Source organism: Trichosurus vulpecula, chromosome 7 (genome assembly GCF_011100635.1).
Source record: "Trichosurus vulpecula isolate mTriVul1 chromosome 7, mTriVul1.pri, whole genome shotgun sequence".
Taxonomy (NCBI): Eukaryota; Metazoa; Chordata; class Mammalia; order Diprotodontia; family Phalangeridae; genus Trichosurus; species Trichosurus vulpecula.
In genome coordinates, this window is record NC_050579.1 from 21555675 (window position 1) to 21575451 (window position 19777).

Here is a 19777-nt window from a genome sequence, read left to right on the forward strand (position 1 = left end):
TTCACCAGCTATGCAATTTGGTTCTCTCCTCTTCTTTCAGCGGTGTAGCCTTTGGTGTCCTGGTTGCACGTCCATTGAGTGTATTGATTGGTGTAGAGATTGTTAATCTAGCCCTCATTTTCTGCCAGACTGCTTTCCTGGACAGTTCTGTCAAATGTGGAATTCTTTCCTAGATCATTATGTAAAGTGATTCTGATTCTTTCTATTCTAATCTATTATAATGATCTACTTTTTAATATTCTAAACCAGTACTGCCAAATAGTTTAGATGACAGCTTTATAAAGTAATTTATGTTCCAGAGAACTCTTATCTTCCTTTTATTCCAAATTTGGGGCACTGTTTTTCTTTATATTCTAGATTTTTGCGGTTTCTTTAATTAAGTAAACTTGCTTTATTCCATTCTAGCTCTGTTAAGCACCTTCTTGGTAGTCTGGCTGATACAGCATTAAATCTGTATATTAATTTTGGCAGTATTGTCATGACCCAGGCATGAGCACTGAATATTATTCAGTTATTTCAGTTTGTTTATTTCTTTAAGAAGTATTTTGTTACTACAAGAACTACTGAGTATCTTTGGTAGATGTAGGCACTTGACTATTATCATAAATAGGACATTTCTGTTTTTATTCCTTCCTAGACTTTGTATTGCAATACAAACATGCCCTATGTTTTTTGTGGATTTATTTTGTACTCTGCTACATTACTGAAGTTATTAAATGTTTCAATTAGCTTTTTTTCTTTTGCTAATTTCCTAAGTACAGAGAAAGAAACTTTCAATGTGATTAAATTTTACTGAACTGTTTTTTTCTCTTTTTAAAAGTTCTTTATTATAAGGAAAGGCTCTCTGGAAGGAGAAAGAATACATTGATAAATTTAGGTGAGGTTAAAAAGATATTCAATAAGAATATATTTTAAAGTAAATGCTGACTAGAATAATTTTGTTACAAACAGAGGGATGTTATTCATTTCCACCTTACAGTCAATCCCTTTGCAAAATAATACCGCCTTGGAATGAAACAGAAAGGTGTAGAGGCAGCTAGGCACCGTAACAAGTAGAGCACTGACCCTGGAGTCAGGAGGACCTGAGTTCAAATCCAGCCTCAGACACTTGACACAATAAAAATAAAACGAAATAGAAACACATTTCCTCAAGCTACCTGCCTCCCTACCTTGCAGTTGGGCACCTTTACCATTTACTACTCTCCCACTTACTACTACTATAAAACCTGCTGTTGCCACGTGGAATCCATTCCCACACCCAATTTAACTTTCTATTTTTCATTTTGGTGGAAAAAACAAACCACGTCCTTTACCCAGACCACTCCTGGCCTTCCCCTGCTCTTTCTACCACTGAGGCCTTGTCTGCTCCAATGACAAAACTCCAAGAGACTCACCAAGTCTCAGACTTCCTCTGAAAGGTAGCAGACCTTGGATTGATTCTGCAGAGTTCTAGTAATTAGTCTCTCATCTTCCAGTCTCTCTTCCCTCCTCCAATGTACCATAAGGCACAAGTGATAAAAGAAGTCATCTCGACAAACGGCTCTCATTATATCCCTCCCTGGCTAAAATATCCAAAGGCACCTGACTAATTTAAACTCTTACAACCAGGCAGTTGTAGCCTGCTGTTTCTCCTCACTTACCCACTCCTACAAAGTGAACTACAATCCCCTGAATCCCTCCCCGCCTTTTTCTCCTCCTTGTATTTGCCCACAATGACCCCTGTGCCTAGAATATGCCTCCTTCCTTTATTTCTCTTCACTGGGCTTCTACCCATTCTGAAGTCTAGGACTGGAGTCAGAAGGACCTAAGTTCGAATCCAGCCTCTGAAACTTACTAGCTGTGTGACTCTGGGCAAGTCACTTCACCTCGGCTTTCTTCGGTTTCCTCATCTGCAAAAATCAGGATGCTTATAGCATCTGACTCCCCAGAGTAGTTAGGCAGATCAAATGAGACAATGTATGTAAAGCCCTTAGCACAGTGCCTGGCACATAGCATTATAAAGTGTTAGCTATCATCACTACCAGTATTCTCAGTTCAAATGTGATACTTCTCCCAGGAAGCCTTCCTGGATCCCCTGCTGTGTCCTATAAAGTTGTGATTCTTTCTCTTCCCTTTCTAGCCTGCAAAGATCCTCTGCTATGCATCTGTCACATTCTCATCATCTGTGCCCACATCTTATTTACTCCATTAGACAGAAGGCCTCTTGACAGTAGGGACCCTGTCTTACTCATTTATCTCTCTGAGGTCATACCCACCGTGTTCTCCACAAATTGTGTTGGATTATTTCAATTCTGTCTAGGCGAAGGCTCACAACGATCATCGAGGTCCTTTCCTTACTACAGGATCACAGACTCAATTAATTTAGTAGAGCTGGAAGGGGCTTTGGCTATCAAATAGCACCCCCTTCACTTTACAGAAGGCTAAGGCTCAGAGGAGGAAACTTGTTTTCCCAAAGTCAACTGGTACTAAGTGGCAAAGCTGGGATTCCAAACCAGGTCTGATTCTTGAAGGCAGGGTTGCTTTATTTTCATATCCCCAATGTTCTGTGCAGACTGGGGTATGATATTTATTAATTAAAAACCATTTTAAAATCCAGAAAAGGTTGTTTTATTGCTTCAGGGGCAGTTAAGAAAAAAAAAGAAAAAGTGAATTCCATTCCACAATGCCCTCCCTAAGAAAGGAGACAAACCCTGATGTAAGTAAGGGGGAAAACAATGGAAAAAGAAGCAAACAGAACAATTCCTGGGGCCCTTAGAAGAAAAGGTAATGAAACTCATATTTAGTATCCATAAGAGGGTTATACACGCTGGAGATAACCCCTATACATACATCCACACAGCCCTACAGCGCCTCACTTGCCCCCAGAAAGCCCCAGATCCAGCTGCTAACATCCTTAGCATCACCACTAGGGTCTTGGAATTAGAGAATCTTCCTTTCTGACAGGTCTAGGGGAGCTGCAAGGATAGGGAGTCTCTAGATTTTGCAGCTGGAAATTATATTTATTGAAAACTAAGTTTAATATGACACCTCAGCCTTTCTCCAACCTATGATGGAGTTAAATTAAAGGACTGCATTAACCACTCATACACTAAATAATTGGACTTCTTTACCTCTTTATTTTCCCTGATACTTCTGGGGAGGAAGATGAAGTGCCAACATACCTTTTCTTCATTCTGCAGTTTCACATCATATTTGTGAGGCAGAAATTTTGGAGGAGCCCATTTCTTTTCCCCTTTCTTTAGGGAGGTAGGGAGCTTTCTGGGAGACCTGCGTGCCCTGTCACCTGGATAAAGAAAAATGAGTTAAGGAAGATGTCAGCTCTGAGGATCACACTGCCCTATTGAGCCTGGCCTACTAGTCTATGATACTATTTCCCCCTAAAGAATTCAAAGGATTTTAAAGTATCCACTCCTTGACTCCTATTCACGTGGTAAAAATACTTCTAAAGAGCTCTTAAATTTAAGGCAAAAAATACCTTTTAATTTGCCAAGGCTTAGAGAGAACCAAAGCTACAGAAACCTGCATCATATAATAATTACCATTATTATAATATGCTTCATGTGTAAAACAGCATGTTAGTGTCACATAATTGTTCTAATCATCCATTTTAAGACAAAACTAAGTTACTTAATTTCATAAGAAATATTAGAATCTGAGGGTTCACTAATAGTTGTTAATGCTTAAATGAAAATGGCAAAAAAAAAAAATTTAATTAGGAAATTAAAGTAAAGCCTATACTGGAAGAACCATGGAAAAAAAATTCCCCAAACTATGAGTCCTAACTTCCTAAACTTTAGGACAACATTATTAGCATTTTTAATATTCTGAAAGATCCCACAGAAAAGGGACCAAACAGGTCAAAAAAGAACGGCTGGTGATGACTGATAACTATTCAAGCTGCATTTACCTCATTCTACTTATTAAGCTTGGTGGTGTTTTGTTTTTATTTTCTCTGTCAATTAAAAAAAAGAATAAAGCCTAAGTGAAATATTTTTAAAAAGAAAATAAAAATAAAAGTGACAAAAAAAGATCTTGAGTTGATCATGGAATAGAGCAACTCAAGTTTATGCCGTGATGTGTGTATTATTCAAGAAAAGAATTTCAAAACTTAATAAAAACACTTTTCCAGAAGTAGAAAAATTAAAAGTAGTGCTAAATATTGTACCTGAATAAAAACTCTTATACCATTGGTAAATTACTGTTTATAGTGGGATGAGGGGAGGGGGGAAAATGGTTTGACCCTTCTAATTATGACGATAACCACTTAGCTAAATGGGAAATGGTGGTGGGAGAAAGACCCAGTTTTGTTTGTACCCTACTCAGAAACAAGAAAAGTTGAATTAAAAGTACCAAAAGAATGTCCCTGCTGACTCTTTATCTTGGAACACTAACTGCAAGTCTTCTAGGCTTCAGATCAAAACCAAAGACAGATTTTGTTAAACTATGTACCAGGCCAAGTTTTCACCAGACCATCAAAACTTCTGCCATTGAAATACCACTACTAGGTTTATATTCCAAAAAGATCAAAGAAAAGTGATAAGGATCTATTTGCACAAAAAATATTTATAGCAATTCTTTTTATAGTGGCAAAGAACTGGAAATTGAGGGGATGTCCATCAACTGGGGAATAACTGAACAAGTTGTAGTATATGGTTGTGATGGAATACTATTTGTGAAATGATGAGCAAGATGCTCTCAGAAAAACCTGGGAAGACGTATATGAACTGATGCAAAGTGAAGTGAGCAGAACCAGGAGATCATTGTACACAGTAAATGGCGATACTGTACTATGATCAATTGTGAATGACTTGGCCACTCTGACGATTAATACATCTACCTCCAGAGAGAGAGAAATGATGAATTCTAAGGTTAGATTGAAGCATAGTTTTAAAAACTTTTTTATTTTTGTTTTTATGCGGTTGTTTTTGCAACATGGCTAATACGGAAATTTTGCATGACTTCACATGTGTAGTCAATATTATATTGCTTGCCTTGCCTTCTCAAGGATGAGGGAAAGGGCAGGAGGAAGAGAATGTGATACTCAAAATTTTTTTCAATGAACATTAAAAATTTTTTTTACATATAACTGAAAATATTTAACTAAATTTAAAAAAAAAACCTTGCCATTGAGTCACATTATCCTCTAGTGACAGTCTCATTTTTTTCTCTAGAGCCCCTTAGCAATTGAGAGTCTTCCCATAGCCATCCTAAGAACCAGGAGAAATGACCACCTAAAATGGCTGCATCTAATTCAGGGTTGCCTCCTTGTCTAACTGACTAAAGAAGGTTTAATGTTTGTTTCTCATTGTTTTATAAAACCATCACAGAGATTAACAGAGGTTAAACGACAGAACCGTGAGATTAGTATCTGAGTTGTACAAACAAAATTTCTGAGTAGCACAAAATGAACTACAAATGAACTTTGATTACAAACCCTTGATTAAACTAACACTATACATACTAATACTATCTCTCCTGCCTTCATCCTCTTTTATGACTGGATCCTTCTTCTGATGATCCTGGGCCACCTGACTAGAGTTCTCCTTATCACTTGATGGAGAGTCACAGGCACCATCAGATTTCTTCTCGGAGCTCTCCTCATCCACCTTCTCCAAAGGATGAATTTTCACAATCTTTACCTTCAACATTTTTTCCTTCCCAACCTATGAAAAGAAAAAAACAAAACAAGAAACCAAGATGGGTTTAGTACATAAGACAGACACAGCTTATTACTTCATTAAGTCATACTATCTGAAGCTAGGTGGTAGCTTAGATTTTAATAATAGAAACAAGGTTAAAATTGCATCTCTTCTATTCTCCTAGGGGACAGTACCTTTTGTTTAAACCCTTGGCAGCTTTTTCTCACACAGATGCACTCTGGACCCATTTCCAGATACCTCCCTACATGAATAGTAGAAAAGGTAAATTAAGCAGCTCCAGACCCAAGTAGGCACTCACCTCAAAGTCACATTCCTCCCCTACAGCATACTTGGTCATGATCTCAAGCCATGCAGTATCAACCAACTTCTCTAAGGAGATTGTGTTGTGGTGGACCATCTCCAGCACAAGCTTCTCATACCAGGCAGGGAACTCCTCCTTCAAGCTAAGCACAGATGTAATAATTAGTAAGAAGGAAAATTCAAAACAATGGCAAGTTCAGCCATTTGGTCAAGGTAATGCTATTACTGGCTAGCACTCAACAAGTGAGCCCTATGGTCTAAAACTAGACCCCAGCCAGAAGTTAACCATCCAAAGTCATTATTCTACAGAGCCACATGAAAGGACACACATTATTCTACACAGACATGTGAAAGGAATCTTACCTCCAACACTCATTAGCCATGAAATTCTTAGCAAGCAATTGTGCAAAATTATTAAGAAGGCTAAGTTGGAAGAAGAAACATCACAGCAACAGAAAATGACAGTGAGGAAAGAGACACAAAAATTACATAAAGATACAACTGCTCCAAAAGCACAACAATCTGAAGACACTGAGTGGATGGTCTAACAACAATAGGCGAAGACAAAAAGGTCCTTTTTTGGGACGTCAAATCCTACAGCATTCAAGTTTTATTACCTCTCTGGGTCTGGGGAAACCTAAGATCCATGCCCCCCATCCCTACCCAGTAAATGGGCTGCCTTCTTCCCTAGAGTCTATAGAAGTTAATTTTCAGCCTAGAATGAGGAGAGAGGTCTAATGCTGAACAGCCTAATCCCCATCTAAGCCTACAAGCTCAGGCCAAACTTGAGCCATCAAAAAAGGTAAAAATTATGTTCAATAGAGTAAAAATAAATAACTAATTCATGATTAGTTTATGGAACACTTCATATGCAATAAAAACTACAAAGGGGAAAAGAACAAGATACATACTACATAGAAAAATAGAAATCTTCCTATGACAAGAAATGAATTAGTGGCTAAAATTTAGAAGTTCTGGCATTTAAAGGGATATACCCAAGCTATCCAGAACAATTTAAGGGATTCTGATACCTTATAGTTTTACCAGATGTGATTCAAGCTCTCCTGGCTTGTATGGGAGAAGGTTCTACAGGAAGACCAAGAAAAGGACTTGAGTATATTTACAACATTAACCAGTCTCATTCCAGCCATTCAGATAATAATAATCACAAATAAGAAAACTGTCAATACCTCTTACCAACAGTCAATAAGGCGGCCCAATAATTTGGAAACTATCAATAGCTGTGTTTTGGCACAGAAACCAGAGTAAACCTGAAGAATCTGGCTCTGCTGGGGGCTCTGCCTCTCCAGGTGACAAAGGAGGAAGATGACCACATCTGGAGGCAGAAGCACTGGCTCTGAATCCTCTATCTACCACTTAGTACCACTGACCTACAGAACCTTAACCAAGTCATTTGCTCATCTGACGAAATTAAGTAAAATAAGTAATCTATAAAGTTCTTTCCAACTCCTTACTCTGATCATCTATAATCCTCTGAAAAGAAAGATTTAGTTGCTGAAAGGTCCCCTTCTAGCCCACACTAATATTAGGGCATATTTTAAAGTTTTAGTAAGACATTTTGAGAGTACACTTCTGTCATAAAAAACTAAGAATATTCACTGTCATTTGTTGTTCAAATGATAGTTTGAACCCAACTAAATATAAAAACCAAATACCATACGTCAAATAGTTAAAAAAAGAAAAACAACCACCTCATGGTAAAGCTGGCACTACTGACCAAAATGTACAACCTTGTCATTCATTACAAATGTCACTCAATTGTGTGGTAGGTCAATGCAATTCCCCTAAGGTCCAAGGAAAGCTTGAAAACAAATGGTGCTCTTTACTTCCACATTGGACAAGAATATGGTCACTAAGTAGAGGCATATATTTTGGGGAAAGTAATGTAATTTCTGCAAAGAAAAAAAAAAATCACACCTTACTGCCCTAACTCAATAGTTTACTGTAGCATTTGAACATGGGAAAAACCAATTCCCATATTAGATGCTCCTACTTCCACCCCTCAAAAAAAAGTTTTGTTCAGGAAAGACCATCAAAACTAAGTCAAAAGATTGAGAGAAATATTTTCTCAGGGAGAGTACCACCATATACAAATATAATATAACCAGAGCTATTATTTTATTTGACCCAACAATCTCTTTTATCTCCCACTTCAAAGATGAAGAGACTTTGCTCAGATCAGGGACTAACTGGCAGCAATGAAGACAAGTCTAGAACCCAGTTACACCTGACTCCTATCATCAGGAGACATTCTAGAAACCCTAGCCCACTGATCTAAGCCAGGAAAAGGGGACTCCATTTTAGCTTGCAGACTATCTATGCACTGATCAAAAAAGAGGAGTAAGTAGAAGACCACAGGTGGAACAATTTCCCTTCCAAACCGCACTCGAGCGTGCGCCGCCACCACCCCCCCCCCCCCCCCCCCCCCCGGTGCTGTTTGAGATTCTGTCACTCTGAGGAGGTAATTTTCCTTTAATTATCTTCCTTCTGCTTCTACCTTCAAGTTCCAAGTATCTTCTTTGAAAAGGCAATCATAGAATGTTCGAGTTGGAAAGGACCTGAGGGGCTATTTCACCTAACTCACTTTAAAAGGAAAACCAAAAATCTACACGTAATCTACACGTTCTTCTCTTGACACTCTGCTTGCGATTTTCTTGCAGGCAGTGTGGTACAATAAGTAGTCAACTAGTCTGAGGTTCAAGCCTGGGATATACCTGGGCTATGTGGCCATAGGCAAAACACAGCAGCCCTCAGTATCGACCGCAGGCAGCTAAGATGAAACTGCAAGACTGTCCTCCAAGACAAAGGACAATATTGCACGCTATTTTATACGAGAAATGCTAAGAAGCACAGGGAAACTTACACGATCTAGTATAAAGTGAAGTAAGCAGAACCAAAAAACAGGGTAAGCAATGTCTATAAGAGAAACAGACACAACCCCACAGTAACCAAAACTGGTATTGTTCAAGTGTAATGACCAAGCTGTGTCCCAAAGACTGCTGAAGAACACCCTGATCCCTCCCTTATTAGAGTTGGGAGAAATATGGATGTGGAAACACTGCCAGCCAGGATGCCACAGTGGGACACTATTAATTTGTTGATCAGTTCTATTGAACTTTCTCCCTCTCTTACTCTGTTATAAGGGATGGCTCTGAGATGACAGTGAGAATGAATGTCAGGAAATGTAGGTGATATAAGAGTAACAGATGAGAAAGGACAGGAATAGCTAAATGATTATTGTAGTAATGCTTCAGTTTGTGTTCTGATGACTATGTTCCATTTCACTTTACTTTATGATGAATATCAACCATGACCTCTCTGCATTTGTTTTGCACTGAAGGAGGTTCCTGGACCACAGAACAAACACCAACTCTCTGTCCAGGGCCCCTGGTTCAAACCTTGGCTGCTTCCTAACTAGATGTGTCAAGCTGGCCTCTCTAAGTCCTTTGCTCACCTGTGGGATATTCCTTATACTAACTACACCTCACAAAAGGGTCTGGAGGTAAGTAGTCTGTAAACCATGAAGTCCTATACAATGCCAAATTACCACCCCTACCTCACAAACAAGGAAGCAGAAGGCCAGAGAAGTAAGACTACGCTGCCTTCCATGCAGCTTACATGCCAAAAAATGAAATTTTTAAAGAAAATTAAATTCAGACACTCTGCCAAGTTGTGAATTCCTGATTTATGAACAACCCTGCACTGATAAATGACTGACCTGTGTTGTATCAAGTCAGAACAGGGCTACCCACACACAGAGCCTGAAAAGCAAGGAGTGAATATTCCTACTTTCCCATTTTGCCATGTATTTCCTATAGAAACAAATGTTACAAGTGATGACCAAGTTCCTAGGCTAAGCCCTAAAATACTGTTAACACACAATACAGCTAAACTGTAGTCATCTGTAACACTGTTTCCATGATCCAACGTTCTGAAGAACCAAACAAGCTGACTTACAGTGGCACTGTCCTAAGGACCCATTTGAAGTGCCATATTTCTCTTATATGCTAAAAAAAACAACACTAAGGAGGCCCCAATGTTTTAATACCAGCCAAGTTTGGAGAAAAGGCATGGCCTATATGCAGACCGATACAGTCAACCTGCCCAGGGTTATGCACACAGCTCAAATTCAGGTCTCTGGTCAATCCTTAGTCTTCCTTCAACACCAAGACTTACAGCATGACTAACTTAACTCTCAACCAAGAGTTCTTAACCTGGGGTGGATTGCACCCCCCACCCCCACTGATTGACTGCAGGGAAATCTGTGAACTTACATAGGAAAAAAATCGGCTATCTTTTGTTTTCACTATTTTCTGAAAGTATATGGCATGCATTTCCTTTGATTATGAAGGTAGACAACAGACTTATTCTAAGAAGTCCATAGGCTTCACCAGACAGCTAAGGACTCAAAGAAGCCATGCTCTCTAATATACTCAGGCACATTTAAGTACCCTCCCTCCCCCCAAGCAGGGCCGTATTTGCCAGGGTGGTCCTTACCATCGTAAATATAGACAACAAGGTTTAGCCAGCAGCAGCAGGGCTGGTTCATCTCACACCTGGAAGACTGGGCAGGTAGCAGCCCAAGCCTCACAAGGGTCCACAATCACCCCAACTTTCAAATGTCAAAAAGTATTTGTGAGATTAGTGCTGAACCCCTCCCCACCAGTGCTACTTACAGCTCAGCCACTTCCTGCTCTTCCTCCCAGGCCTCCTTGTGTGTCAGCTGACTGCTCCCGGTGCTCTTACATGTCCAGATCCGTTCACTGTATCGTTCCAGGCGGGCCTCGTACTCTCTGTGGTGGCCGGGGTTCAGGAAAATGACATTCAAATAATGGAGGGGAAAAATACCCCAACCCAATGACACCTGCCATAATTACAAGATTCATAGAGTCTGGAGTATCCAGATTCAAACACATCGAACTAAAGGGGCACCAGGGCCTTGAATGAGTAAAGGCACAAAGTCCCTATTAAATGACACAGGCCTTAATCCATAAGCAAAGTATTAACTTCAGAGTGTGGGCACTTTTTTTAACCTTACTAAACCAATCATGGGAGAGAAGATAGAATCCAGCTAGAGTATCTCAGAAAGACCCCGGTTCAAATCCTAACCTTGGCACATATTTACTGTGTGCTCCAGGCAAAGAACTTCATTTTAATGTCCTAAGCAGCTTCAAGTTGCAGAGCAAATGTCTATCTCATGCAGAGAGTTCTAGTCTAGAAAAATCTATCTACCTAATGCAAGGTGGAAGTCACTCAAAACACCAAACGAAAGATACAAGCTGTCTCCACACCCCACCCCAAGATGCCCTTAGGGGAGCAGATCTGGAGCCACCCTTTAGAGCTCTAAGGCCAGTAGCATGTGGAGGATGCTTGCCAGCCTGGCCAGTGACTCTAGCTGCAGGCCAAAGTGGAGCCTCAGAGAAAAGGGGAGGGGGAAGGAACCCCACCGGGACAAGAGGATAGCCTAAACAGCTTTATGTTAAGGAGAGAAGCCAGCTAGGAGGTGAGCAGAAGGGTCTAAGAGAAATCAGGCTGTGGTTCTAATGCTAAGAGACTAATTAGGTTCCAGTCCTTATGTCAGGGAACAGTACAGCAGAGAGGAGGCTGGATCTGAAAGGGGAGGGGGAAGAAGAAAGAGTTTGAATCCTGGTGCCCTTTATTACCTTGTGTCCTCGGGTGCCTCAGTTTGCTTCTTTCTGAGACGAAAAGCCTCCTGTTCTGTATCAGTAATCAATCCTAACTCAGTTGACTTTGGGGAAATCATTTCATCTCCTAGGGCCTCAATTTCTCAACAGTAAACTGAGAGAGTTCGGACCTCTCTGCTGTCTCATCTCTACTCTGAACTGACTAAAACAGGAAAAAGGAATTGTGTGGAAATGTGAGATAAATTTAAATAGGAAACTTGCAGCATGAAGGGTAATGTGATTCAATGACTTCACTGGCAGCCTTCTGCCTGGGGAAGGATCCATAGAATCTTTCTTGAAACTAAGTTTTAAAAGTGAGTTGCTCTTTTCCGAGAGCAGTTAAAATAATCTTCAGAAAGCCAATTCAGAATAATGCCCGCTCCTCATCCTTTGTGTTGTCTTCTATGAAATAACATTCACAAGACCACTTTAGGAGCCGGTATTTAGAAGCTCCAAGAGAAAAAACAGATCAGATCCACGGTTCCACACCACCTTTTTAAACTCTTTCTATGCTACCCCAATGGCAATTCATTGTCATCAGGCAGGTACAAATCACAAATTGTCCATGGCCATTAACTAATATACTTATATCTTACAGCAACATAAAGTGACATTACAGCTTTAGTCCTCTGCCAACCTCAGTGTCTTCCGAGTGGCTGCTCTAATAATCGCAGAATAAAAAACTCTGAAAACCTCTCTGTGCTACTATCGGAACATAAATATTCTCTTCCAGTCATCAGCTCCCTTGTCTATCCAGTTATAATCAGGAGAACTGGGGAACAACATGGACAAAACAAATCTACCAACAGAATCCAAAACTATGATGACTGAAGAGTTTCTACTTATTTCCTGATCTTTCTGAGTAATTAGTAACATTTTTATTTTCCTACCACCTGTAATGTTGGCACAGAAAAATAATAAACCATCTAAAAGATAGTTAGAAAAAAAGAACAGAAACAGGGCCAGAAGCACTATGAGCCACAGGTCTCCCTTCCATGCTGGGTAAGAGAGCCAAGCGACCTGGAGTCAGGAGACCTAGGCTGGATCTAGGCTCCAACAACTACTTAGCTATGTGATCATGGACAAGTCACTTAACTCCCACCCTCAGCCTCTTCAGAATAATAATGCTCATACTACCTACTACTTGGGGTTATAGGGAGAAAAGCCTCAAAGTGCTGTGCAAATGTAATGCTATTATAACTCAATAAACAGCTATCCAAGGTGTAGGGAGACAGGGAAGAATATATGTATGGAGTTCTGGAAAGAATTTTTAAAACTGTCACAGGGGAATTGCAGGGAAGAGGGCTGTGTTTACCTGTCGGACACTATTATATCACATGTTGTTTTTTAAATTATTTTTCTTGGTTAAAATGAAGCCTTCCTTGTGTAGAAAAGCATTTCTAGAAATAACCCACATGAAAACAAAAAGGCATCAAAATAAGACTTTAGAAGAAAAAAAAGCCTGTGTAGAGCTTACCATCTACTGCTATTAAAAAAAAGCCACTGAATTGCCCTAAGTTATCAAAGGAAATACTACCTCACTGATAGGAAATAAAGGGTTATCAAAATAACAAATCAAAACCATAACAGCATCCCCTAGCAGGGGACCAACCATCTTTATCACTTAAAGGAGCTAGAAGAAGTTGTACGGTGAAGGGCCAGATTGAGAAGCGGCAGTCATAAAGAAAGGAACAAGAAAACATCTTTAACAAATACTACATACAGTGAAATCTCCAAATGACATCAAGTTTCTCCAGGTAGGGAAGATCATGCCTTCTGGCAGAACAGTGCTAAGTTTTATTTGGGCAGGTATATGGTAATCCATTTAGCAAATAATAATCCCTTCTATGAGAAATAGCATGGCATGATGTATGTCTAAAGGGAAGTTCTCAGAGTAAGAAAGAGCTGGGTTCTAGTTCTATCTCTGACTCCTAAGGTCTTCTATTAAGTGACCTAATACCTCAGTGCCCCAAGCACTCCAAAAGCTATAGGGGCCATAACTCAGGAAACAGTTAATGATCCCTGCTGGTAGAAGTTTCTTCACTGGGAATTCCTTTCACCAATGAAATTACAGGTCAGAACCGAAATTTTAAAATCAGACTTTTCTTTTTTTAGGAATATTAAAGGAATCTAAAAATCCTTGTAATACATTCTCTAGAAAAGGTTGGGGAGGGGAGAATGATAAACATTAGAAACAGGATAAGCAGAAGAGGGGCAATTCTAATTATAACTCAGCATAGAAAACAAAACTGGAGGGGGCGGGAGGGATGGGTTAAAAAAAAAAAAAAAAAGCTTTTTCAAGTCCAGAAAGATTAAAAGCCTCTGAGGGAAGGGGACTGAAATCTGAAAATCACAAGGACTATTATGGGCTGACTGGATACAGAATGACAGAATGAGGAGGTACTTCTTGAAGTATATTTTGTCAAAATTTTCCTCTTCACACAAGACAAAAGCTAAAAATGCAACCAATTTTAAAAATGTATATATTCACAGGTGACAACTACCTTGGTAATGGATTTTTTGGTTTAAAAAAAGATCTTTAGATCTTTTGAAGGTTGTCAGAAAACAATGACGTCTTCCCCTGAAACACCTCTAAATAACCAGAATGGAACTAATGTAAGTCTAATAACTGCTATACAGAACTGCACAGATAGAGTGACCCGGGGTCACCGAGAGTCAGACACAGACACGAACAACAAAATAATGTGGAAAAAGAGAAAAAGAAAAACAATTGCTGCTCTTGGGGAGACTGCACTCTTTCTGTTGAAAGTGGTGCTCCTGAGTCTAGAAGAAAGCCGGGGATTCTAGAATGACATGAATGGGGAGCAGCCGGAGCAAAAACCTAAAGAATGAAGATGGAATTGAGCACAAGGGCAAGTAGCAAAACAAACCTGGAAAGGGAGGCCAGGATGGCTAGGGTAACTGGTCCAAGCACTATCTTGGTCTCTTGTTATATTAAAAAAAAAATTATCATTATTCTAAAAGTTTGGAACAGGGGCAAAGGACCTCAGCTATATAGTCTGTCTCAACACTGAGAGGTTACTTCCAACTTTGGACTTTAGGTTATCACTTTCAACAATGTTATGGAAATTGGAAGGAAAATGAAAATGAAAGAAAAAATGTCCATTTGGGGGAAAAATGAAGTAGCTATTTCCAAAACCTATTTCAGATTTCAGGTTTTCCAAAATAAACGTACCTAACCACTCACAGCAACTACAATTGGAAGTTCCCATGTTTCAGCGATTCCTCCACTGGTAGTAACAGACAAAGTCTCACAGCAATACCTCAGGCCTTTGATAACTACAAATGAGAAACACATTTAAATATAGGAAGATTTTTAAGTGCATCTAAGCTGAGAAAGGGCAAGACTGGCCTTCCTGCCACCCAGCCTTTGGGGCCTTTGTTCCCCTTAGCCCTTGTAATGTGACTCTGGGCTTTTTTCAGAAGAACCGTTGATGGGAAGGAGAGGGAAGGAGAGTGGGAGTGTGTGTGAAGGAAAAGAGGCAAGTAGAGCCCCTTATTCTCAGTCAGAAAAGCTGAACCTGACATTTCCTTCAGCACCAAAAAAGACAGAAAAAACAAATAGTGCTACATTATCAACGGTGAGAAGAGTAAAATAATTTCCAATTTGGTTTTTTATTCTTCTGTGTTCTCACTAAACCAGTTAACCACTAAAGCATATAAAAACTAACTCTGCTCTCACATAATCATACTTAAATTAAAATATTAAAGTCAGGAGGCATAACAGCTCAGCATTCCATCTGTCCAATGCAATTCTCTCTCGTAACTGCAACTTAACTCCATGTACAGCTGCCCAGCTTTCATCAAGACAAACCCTGGGTCACATTCTTGCCCAGTACAACTACATATTAACACTCAAACCGTCCTTGCTCCCTGTGTTTCCTATACTCAGCTCCCATACCCAGTTAGAAAGTCCATGGTTTGCAAAGCGCTTACTTAGCATAGAAAAAAAAAACAACAGCTGAAACTATGCAAAAATAAAAAAAAAACCCAGAAAATTAATCTGACAGGCTCATTTTAACTACAGCCCTTCCTGAAAAACTAAGAGACAAGGCTCAATGTACCATCAAGTCCCAATCCATCATAATCTTCAGGACTGATTCTGACAGGGTTTTTAACACTTCCCAATCCCAAATCTAGGCAACTAATTTAAGTTAGATATCATACACATCACCATTACTGACACATCAAGTCAGTTATATAACAAAAGAGCGTTATTCACAACTATCTTTTGAGTTTTAATGAAGATGAAAGCTCTACATCTTTATATTTCAAAACATACCACCAACAGCTTTAAATAAAATATTTTGGAACATTTCCTATGCGGTATATATCAAAAGGCAAAGAAACTAAAAAAGAGTAACTGAAGTAGCAAATCATATCAAAATCAGAATTTCAAATATTAAAGTGAATGTGGAACTGGAAATAGATGTGCAATAACTGTTAGCCAACCAAGGGACTTATTCACTTCCGGGACACAACTAAGGACCTTAGAGATACAGCTATGCCAACCACATTCATACTGTACAACTGTTTAAAAACCCTTAAAGGGCTTCCATTTGCAGCAATTCACAAGAGAGCAATTTCTCATCTATAAAATGAAAGCCAATTAAAGCCCTCACGTCAAAAGGTTTCTTAAAAATAACAGTACGAGAAACAATGTTAAGCAAGAAGATAATTTAACCTCCAGCTCATTTTCTATTAAATACTTTCTTTTGAAGACCACAGCTCGGTTTTTTTTTTAACTGTTTCATCATCAACATCAAAATAGGAAAAGTCCTTACGGCAAAGGCCGTTTCATCTGTCTGTATCCCCCTTGAACACAGCAGGCAGCTAAGATTTGAAGCGCTTAACAACCATTTCACTGAGTCACGAATGTTAAGGGTCCTGGCTGAGGTAGGTGAGGATGGCCATAGTTGACGTGGCCCGGTGCCCAAAGCACAAAAGAACCAGGTTCTCTTCAGCTCCACAGGCCCTCCTCCCCCCACCTCCGCCGCATCTGAAGCCCGCTTGCTGGATGGGGTGCAGGGCTCTGGGTCCCTGGAGAAAAGCAACACTGTGAACCTCCTGACACTCCTGCCCACTTCACACACCCCTCAGTGGGCCAAGGGCATTTAGAGAGATTAGCGCACAGACACCGGAACAGAGGGAAAGCGACCCAAGGTGCGCACTTGGAATGACAGCCCGGGGCCAACAAAGTTGGGCAGCGTCGAGAACACCCGCGACAAGCACCGGACGACCCTCGTCCTGCGCAGCCCCCGACTCTCGGTCCACGATGTCGGGGGCTCCCTCCCCGACGGCTCTCCCCCATCACTTCGGCATCCGCTAGCTTCCCCTTTGTTTGGAGGGCGCCCTCGCCGGGAGAGACCCCCGGGAGAAGGGCTCGGAGCGAACAAGGGGCGCTCATGCCCACGGAGCCCGGGGAGCGCTTCGTGCCGGGCGCCAAGACCCCCGCCTTTTGTTGGGGGGCCGCCGAGGCACCAGTGTCAGCAGCCCACGGCGCCCAGTCCGGCGGGGAAGGCGAACTTGGAGCGGAGCCGGAGGCCTCCAAAGTGGGCAGAAGGGGCCGCCGTCACTTTGCAACTTGGGGCCGAGGGCTCGGACAACAATAGCCAGAGGCGGCCGGGACGAAGACGGGGAAGCGGCTGCGAGGCCGCCGCGTGGTCCGCCCGCCCCCTCCCGGGCCCTCGGCTCCCGGCGCCGTGCGCACGCACTGCTGCCGGCGGACTCGACGAGCCGGGCCCCAGGCTCTGGCGGCCCCGCGAGGCCGCGCCCCCACCGGACCTGCCCGGAGCGCCCGCTCGCCCGCCCCCCGTCCCCACTGACAGCCACCCTCGGGCCCGGCCCCAAAGGATACTCCCGGGTCCGGAAGGCCTCCTGCGTGTGCGGGATGACGAAGAGCGGCTCCTCTCCGGGCAGCGGCTTCACCAGTGGGAACGGCTTGCGGCCCAGCAGCGGCGCCATCGCGGCGGCGGGAGCCGGGCCCGGCCCGAGCCCGAGCAGAAGCGGGACCGAGGCCGGCCCGGAGGGGCAACGGGGGTAGCGAGGCGCGCAGGGCGCGGGAGGGGGCGGCTGCTCCGCGGGCCCCGGCCGGCGCGCGACGCTAGGCCTAGCTCTGGGCCCGGCGCAGGCTGCTCTCGCGCGCTCTGCTGCGCGCGCTCGCTCGCTCTCCCTCCCTCCCTCCCGGGCGGGGGGAGGCGTGAGCCCCGACTCTCCTCGCTCTAGCCCCGCCGGCGCGGAGGCCGCGACGAGAAGAACCCTCGGGAGGGGGACGAGGAGCCCTCCCCCACACCACCACCGCCGCCGCCGCCGCCGCCGCCGCGCTTTCCTTGAGTCTGCAGGCCTCCCACGGAGCACGGCCCAAAGCCCCGGAATCCAGCGTTCGCAGCGACTCCTCGGCAGCCCCGGAGGAAATTATTGAAAAATGGCGGGAGATTGCCCTCCTCCCCCCGCCCGTCCGGCGCTCACACTAACTTGCTCCCCCGTGGCGCCTCTGGCGGCGGCCGCAATAGGCGGAGAGCCAGCCGGTGCTCGCGCCTGATTGGCTCCCGCCGCCCGTCGCTCAGCCCCCGATGGCTCCGCCTCTCCTCGGCTCCTGCCGGGTAGTTGGGCTGCGGCGCAATAGAGGGCAGTGTGAAGAGGTGAAAGGTCAAGTTATGTAAGCGCCGGCCGCCAGCTCTCCGTTTTCTGGGGGCACGGAGGGGACCAGTTTGGGTGGGAGGTAGTGGGAGACCAGCGGGGTCGGGGGCTAAGTGAGGGGGAAAGGGGCAGCGGAGGGGTCATTCCGGAGAATCCCCTCCTTACGGACACTGCGCCATCTGTCACCGACGGCGACACCGACATCCGGGCACCGCGGTCCGTGCGCCGGAGGGGAGGGGGGCGGGGCGCGCGCGTCCAGGGGCTTTGTCTTTCCTCCTGGGCCCCGCCCCCGTCTTAAAGGGGCCGCGGGCGGCGAGAGTCGAGGGGCCACACCCCGGGAGGGTGGGCTAAGACCTGGGAGGGCCCCAGCACCCTGGGACTCGAAGGGCCTCCACTGGGGGGCACTTAGGAGGACAGGCGTTAAAGGGAACAAAGCCGGTTCTCCTCATCCTCCGAGCCAGGGGAGCCCCCCTTTCTTACAGGAGACCCCTCAAGGCACCCCCTTGGCCGCACTCTGGGGTGCTAGGCCCCGGGCCCCCCAAAACGCCCTGAGGACACAGCCCCGAGGCCAGTGTTCCCATAGAAGGGTCACTGCATCAGAGAAAGGCGGGACAGCGCTGTGGGGGACCGGAGGAGGCATCCCAAAAAGGAGACGGTGGCCCCGGGCGGGTGGGGGTATCCCAGGGCTCGCATCCTGCCCACGACCCCGCCTCCCTGAAGTCTGGGGTCCGGCTTGGACCTCGAGCATCTCAGGACCCGAAGCAGGCTCTTGAGTGTTGGGGGATGGACAGTGTCAGCCCCCCACTCCCGTCTAGACTCCCGGGCCCAGTAACTGCTGGTAACAACTTTTCCCCTCGACCTCACAAAGTCTGTTTTGTAACTCGCGGTTAACCGAGTCATGTTTTGTTCTGTTACTGTAATGTCTCCGAGGACTTGGGTTCAAGTCCACAATCTGAGCCCAGGCCCCGGACAGCTCCGGCTCTTCTCAACTTTCAGCTCTGAGTTCAAGATGTGTAAACGAGGGAAGCAGGGCTCCAGTCTTGTGGAAACTTGGTATTCCTCCTCCCCCCAATATCTATAAAGGCTTCGCAACTTCCGTGCCGAAGTCCGGGAAGGGAAGGGAATGGAATGACTGCCCGGACCTACCATGTGCTCAGCACTGCCCTGAGTGCTTTAAGAGCAGTATTTGATTCTCACAACACTGTGACCTAGGTGCTATTTATTCTGCCCATTTTACAGATGAGGAAACTGAGGCAAAGTGAAGGAACTTGCCTGTAGTCACACATCTCAGTAAATGTCTTGAGGCACATTTGAACTTGAGTCTTCTGCACTCCAGGCCCAGCGCTCTATCCCCTGCGCTACTACCGGCTGCACTAAATAAAAAGTTTGTCGGTTGTATTTTAAGGTCGCCCACTAGCCTATCTGCAAGGTTTAAGTACACTAAACTTGAGG

The 19777-nt window shown here is 43.7% G+C and overlaps 1 protein-coding gene across 2 annotated transcripts in view; it reads right to left on the bottom strand.

The window, feature by feature from the left end:
• BAZ1B (bromodomain adjacent to zinc finger domain 1B) overlaps positions 1-18162 on the bottom strand; it is a 57286-nt gene extending 39124 nt beyond the window's left edge. Inside the window, exons 1-5 of one of the 2 annotated variants that reach the window (XM_036766883.1) lie at positions 17544-18162; positions 10658-10774; positions 5959-6103; positions 5462-5663; positions 3162-3283 (exon numbers count right to left, since the gene is read on the bottom strand). In XM_036766883.1, the coding sequence (XP_036622778.1) occupies positions 3162-3283; positions 5462-5663; positions 5959-6103; positions 10658-10774; positions 17544-17650 (693 nt within the window). In that variant the 5' untranslated portion in view covers positions 17651-18162. The remainder of the gene's footprint in view (positions 1-3161; positions 3284-5461; positions 5664-5958; positions 6104-10657; positions 10775-17543) is intronic. The other variant, XM_036766884.1, reaches the window with a different exon arrangement.
• Between the last annotated feature and the right edge of the window lie 1615 nt (positions 18163-19777).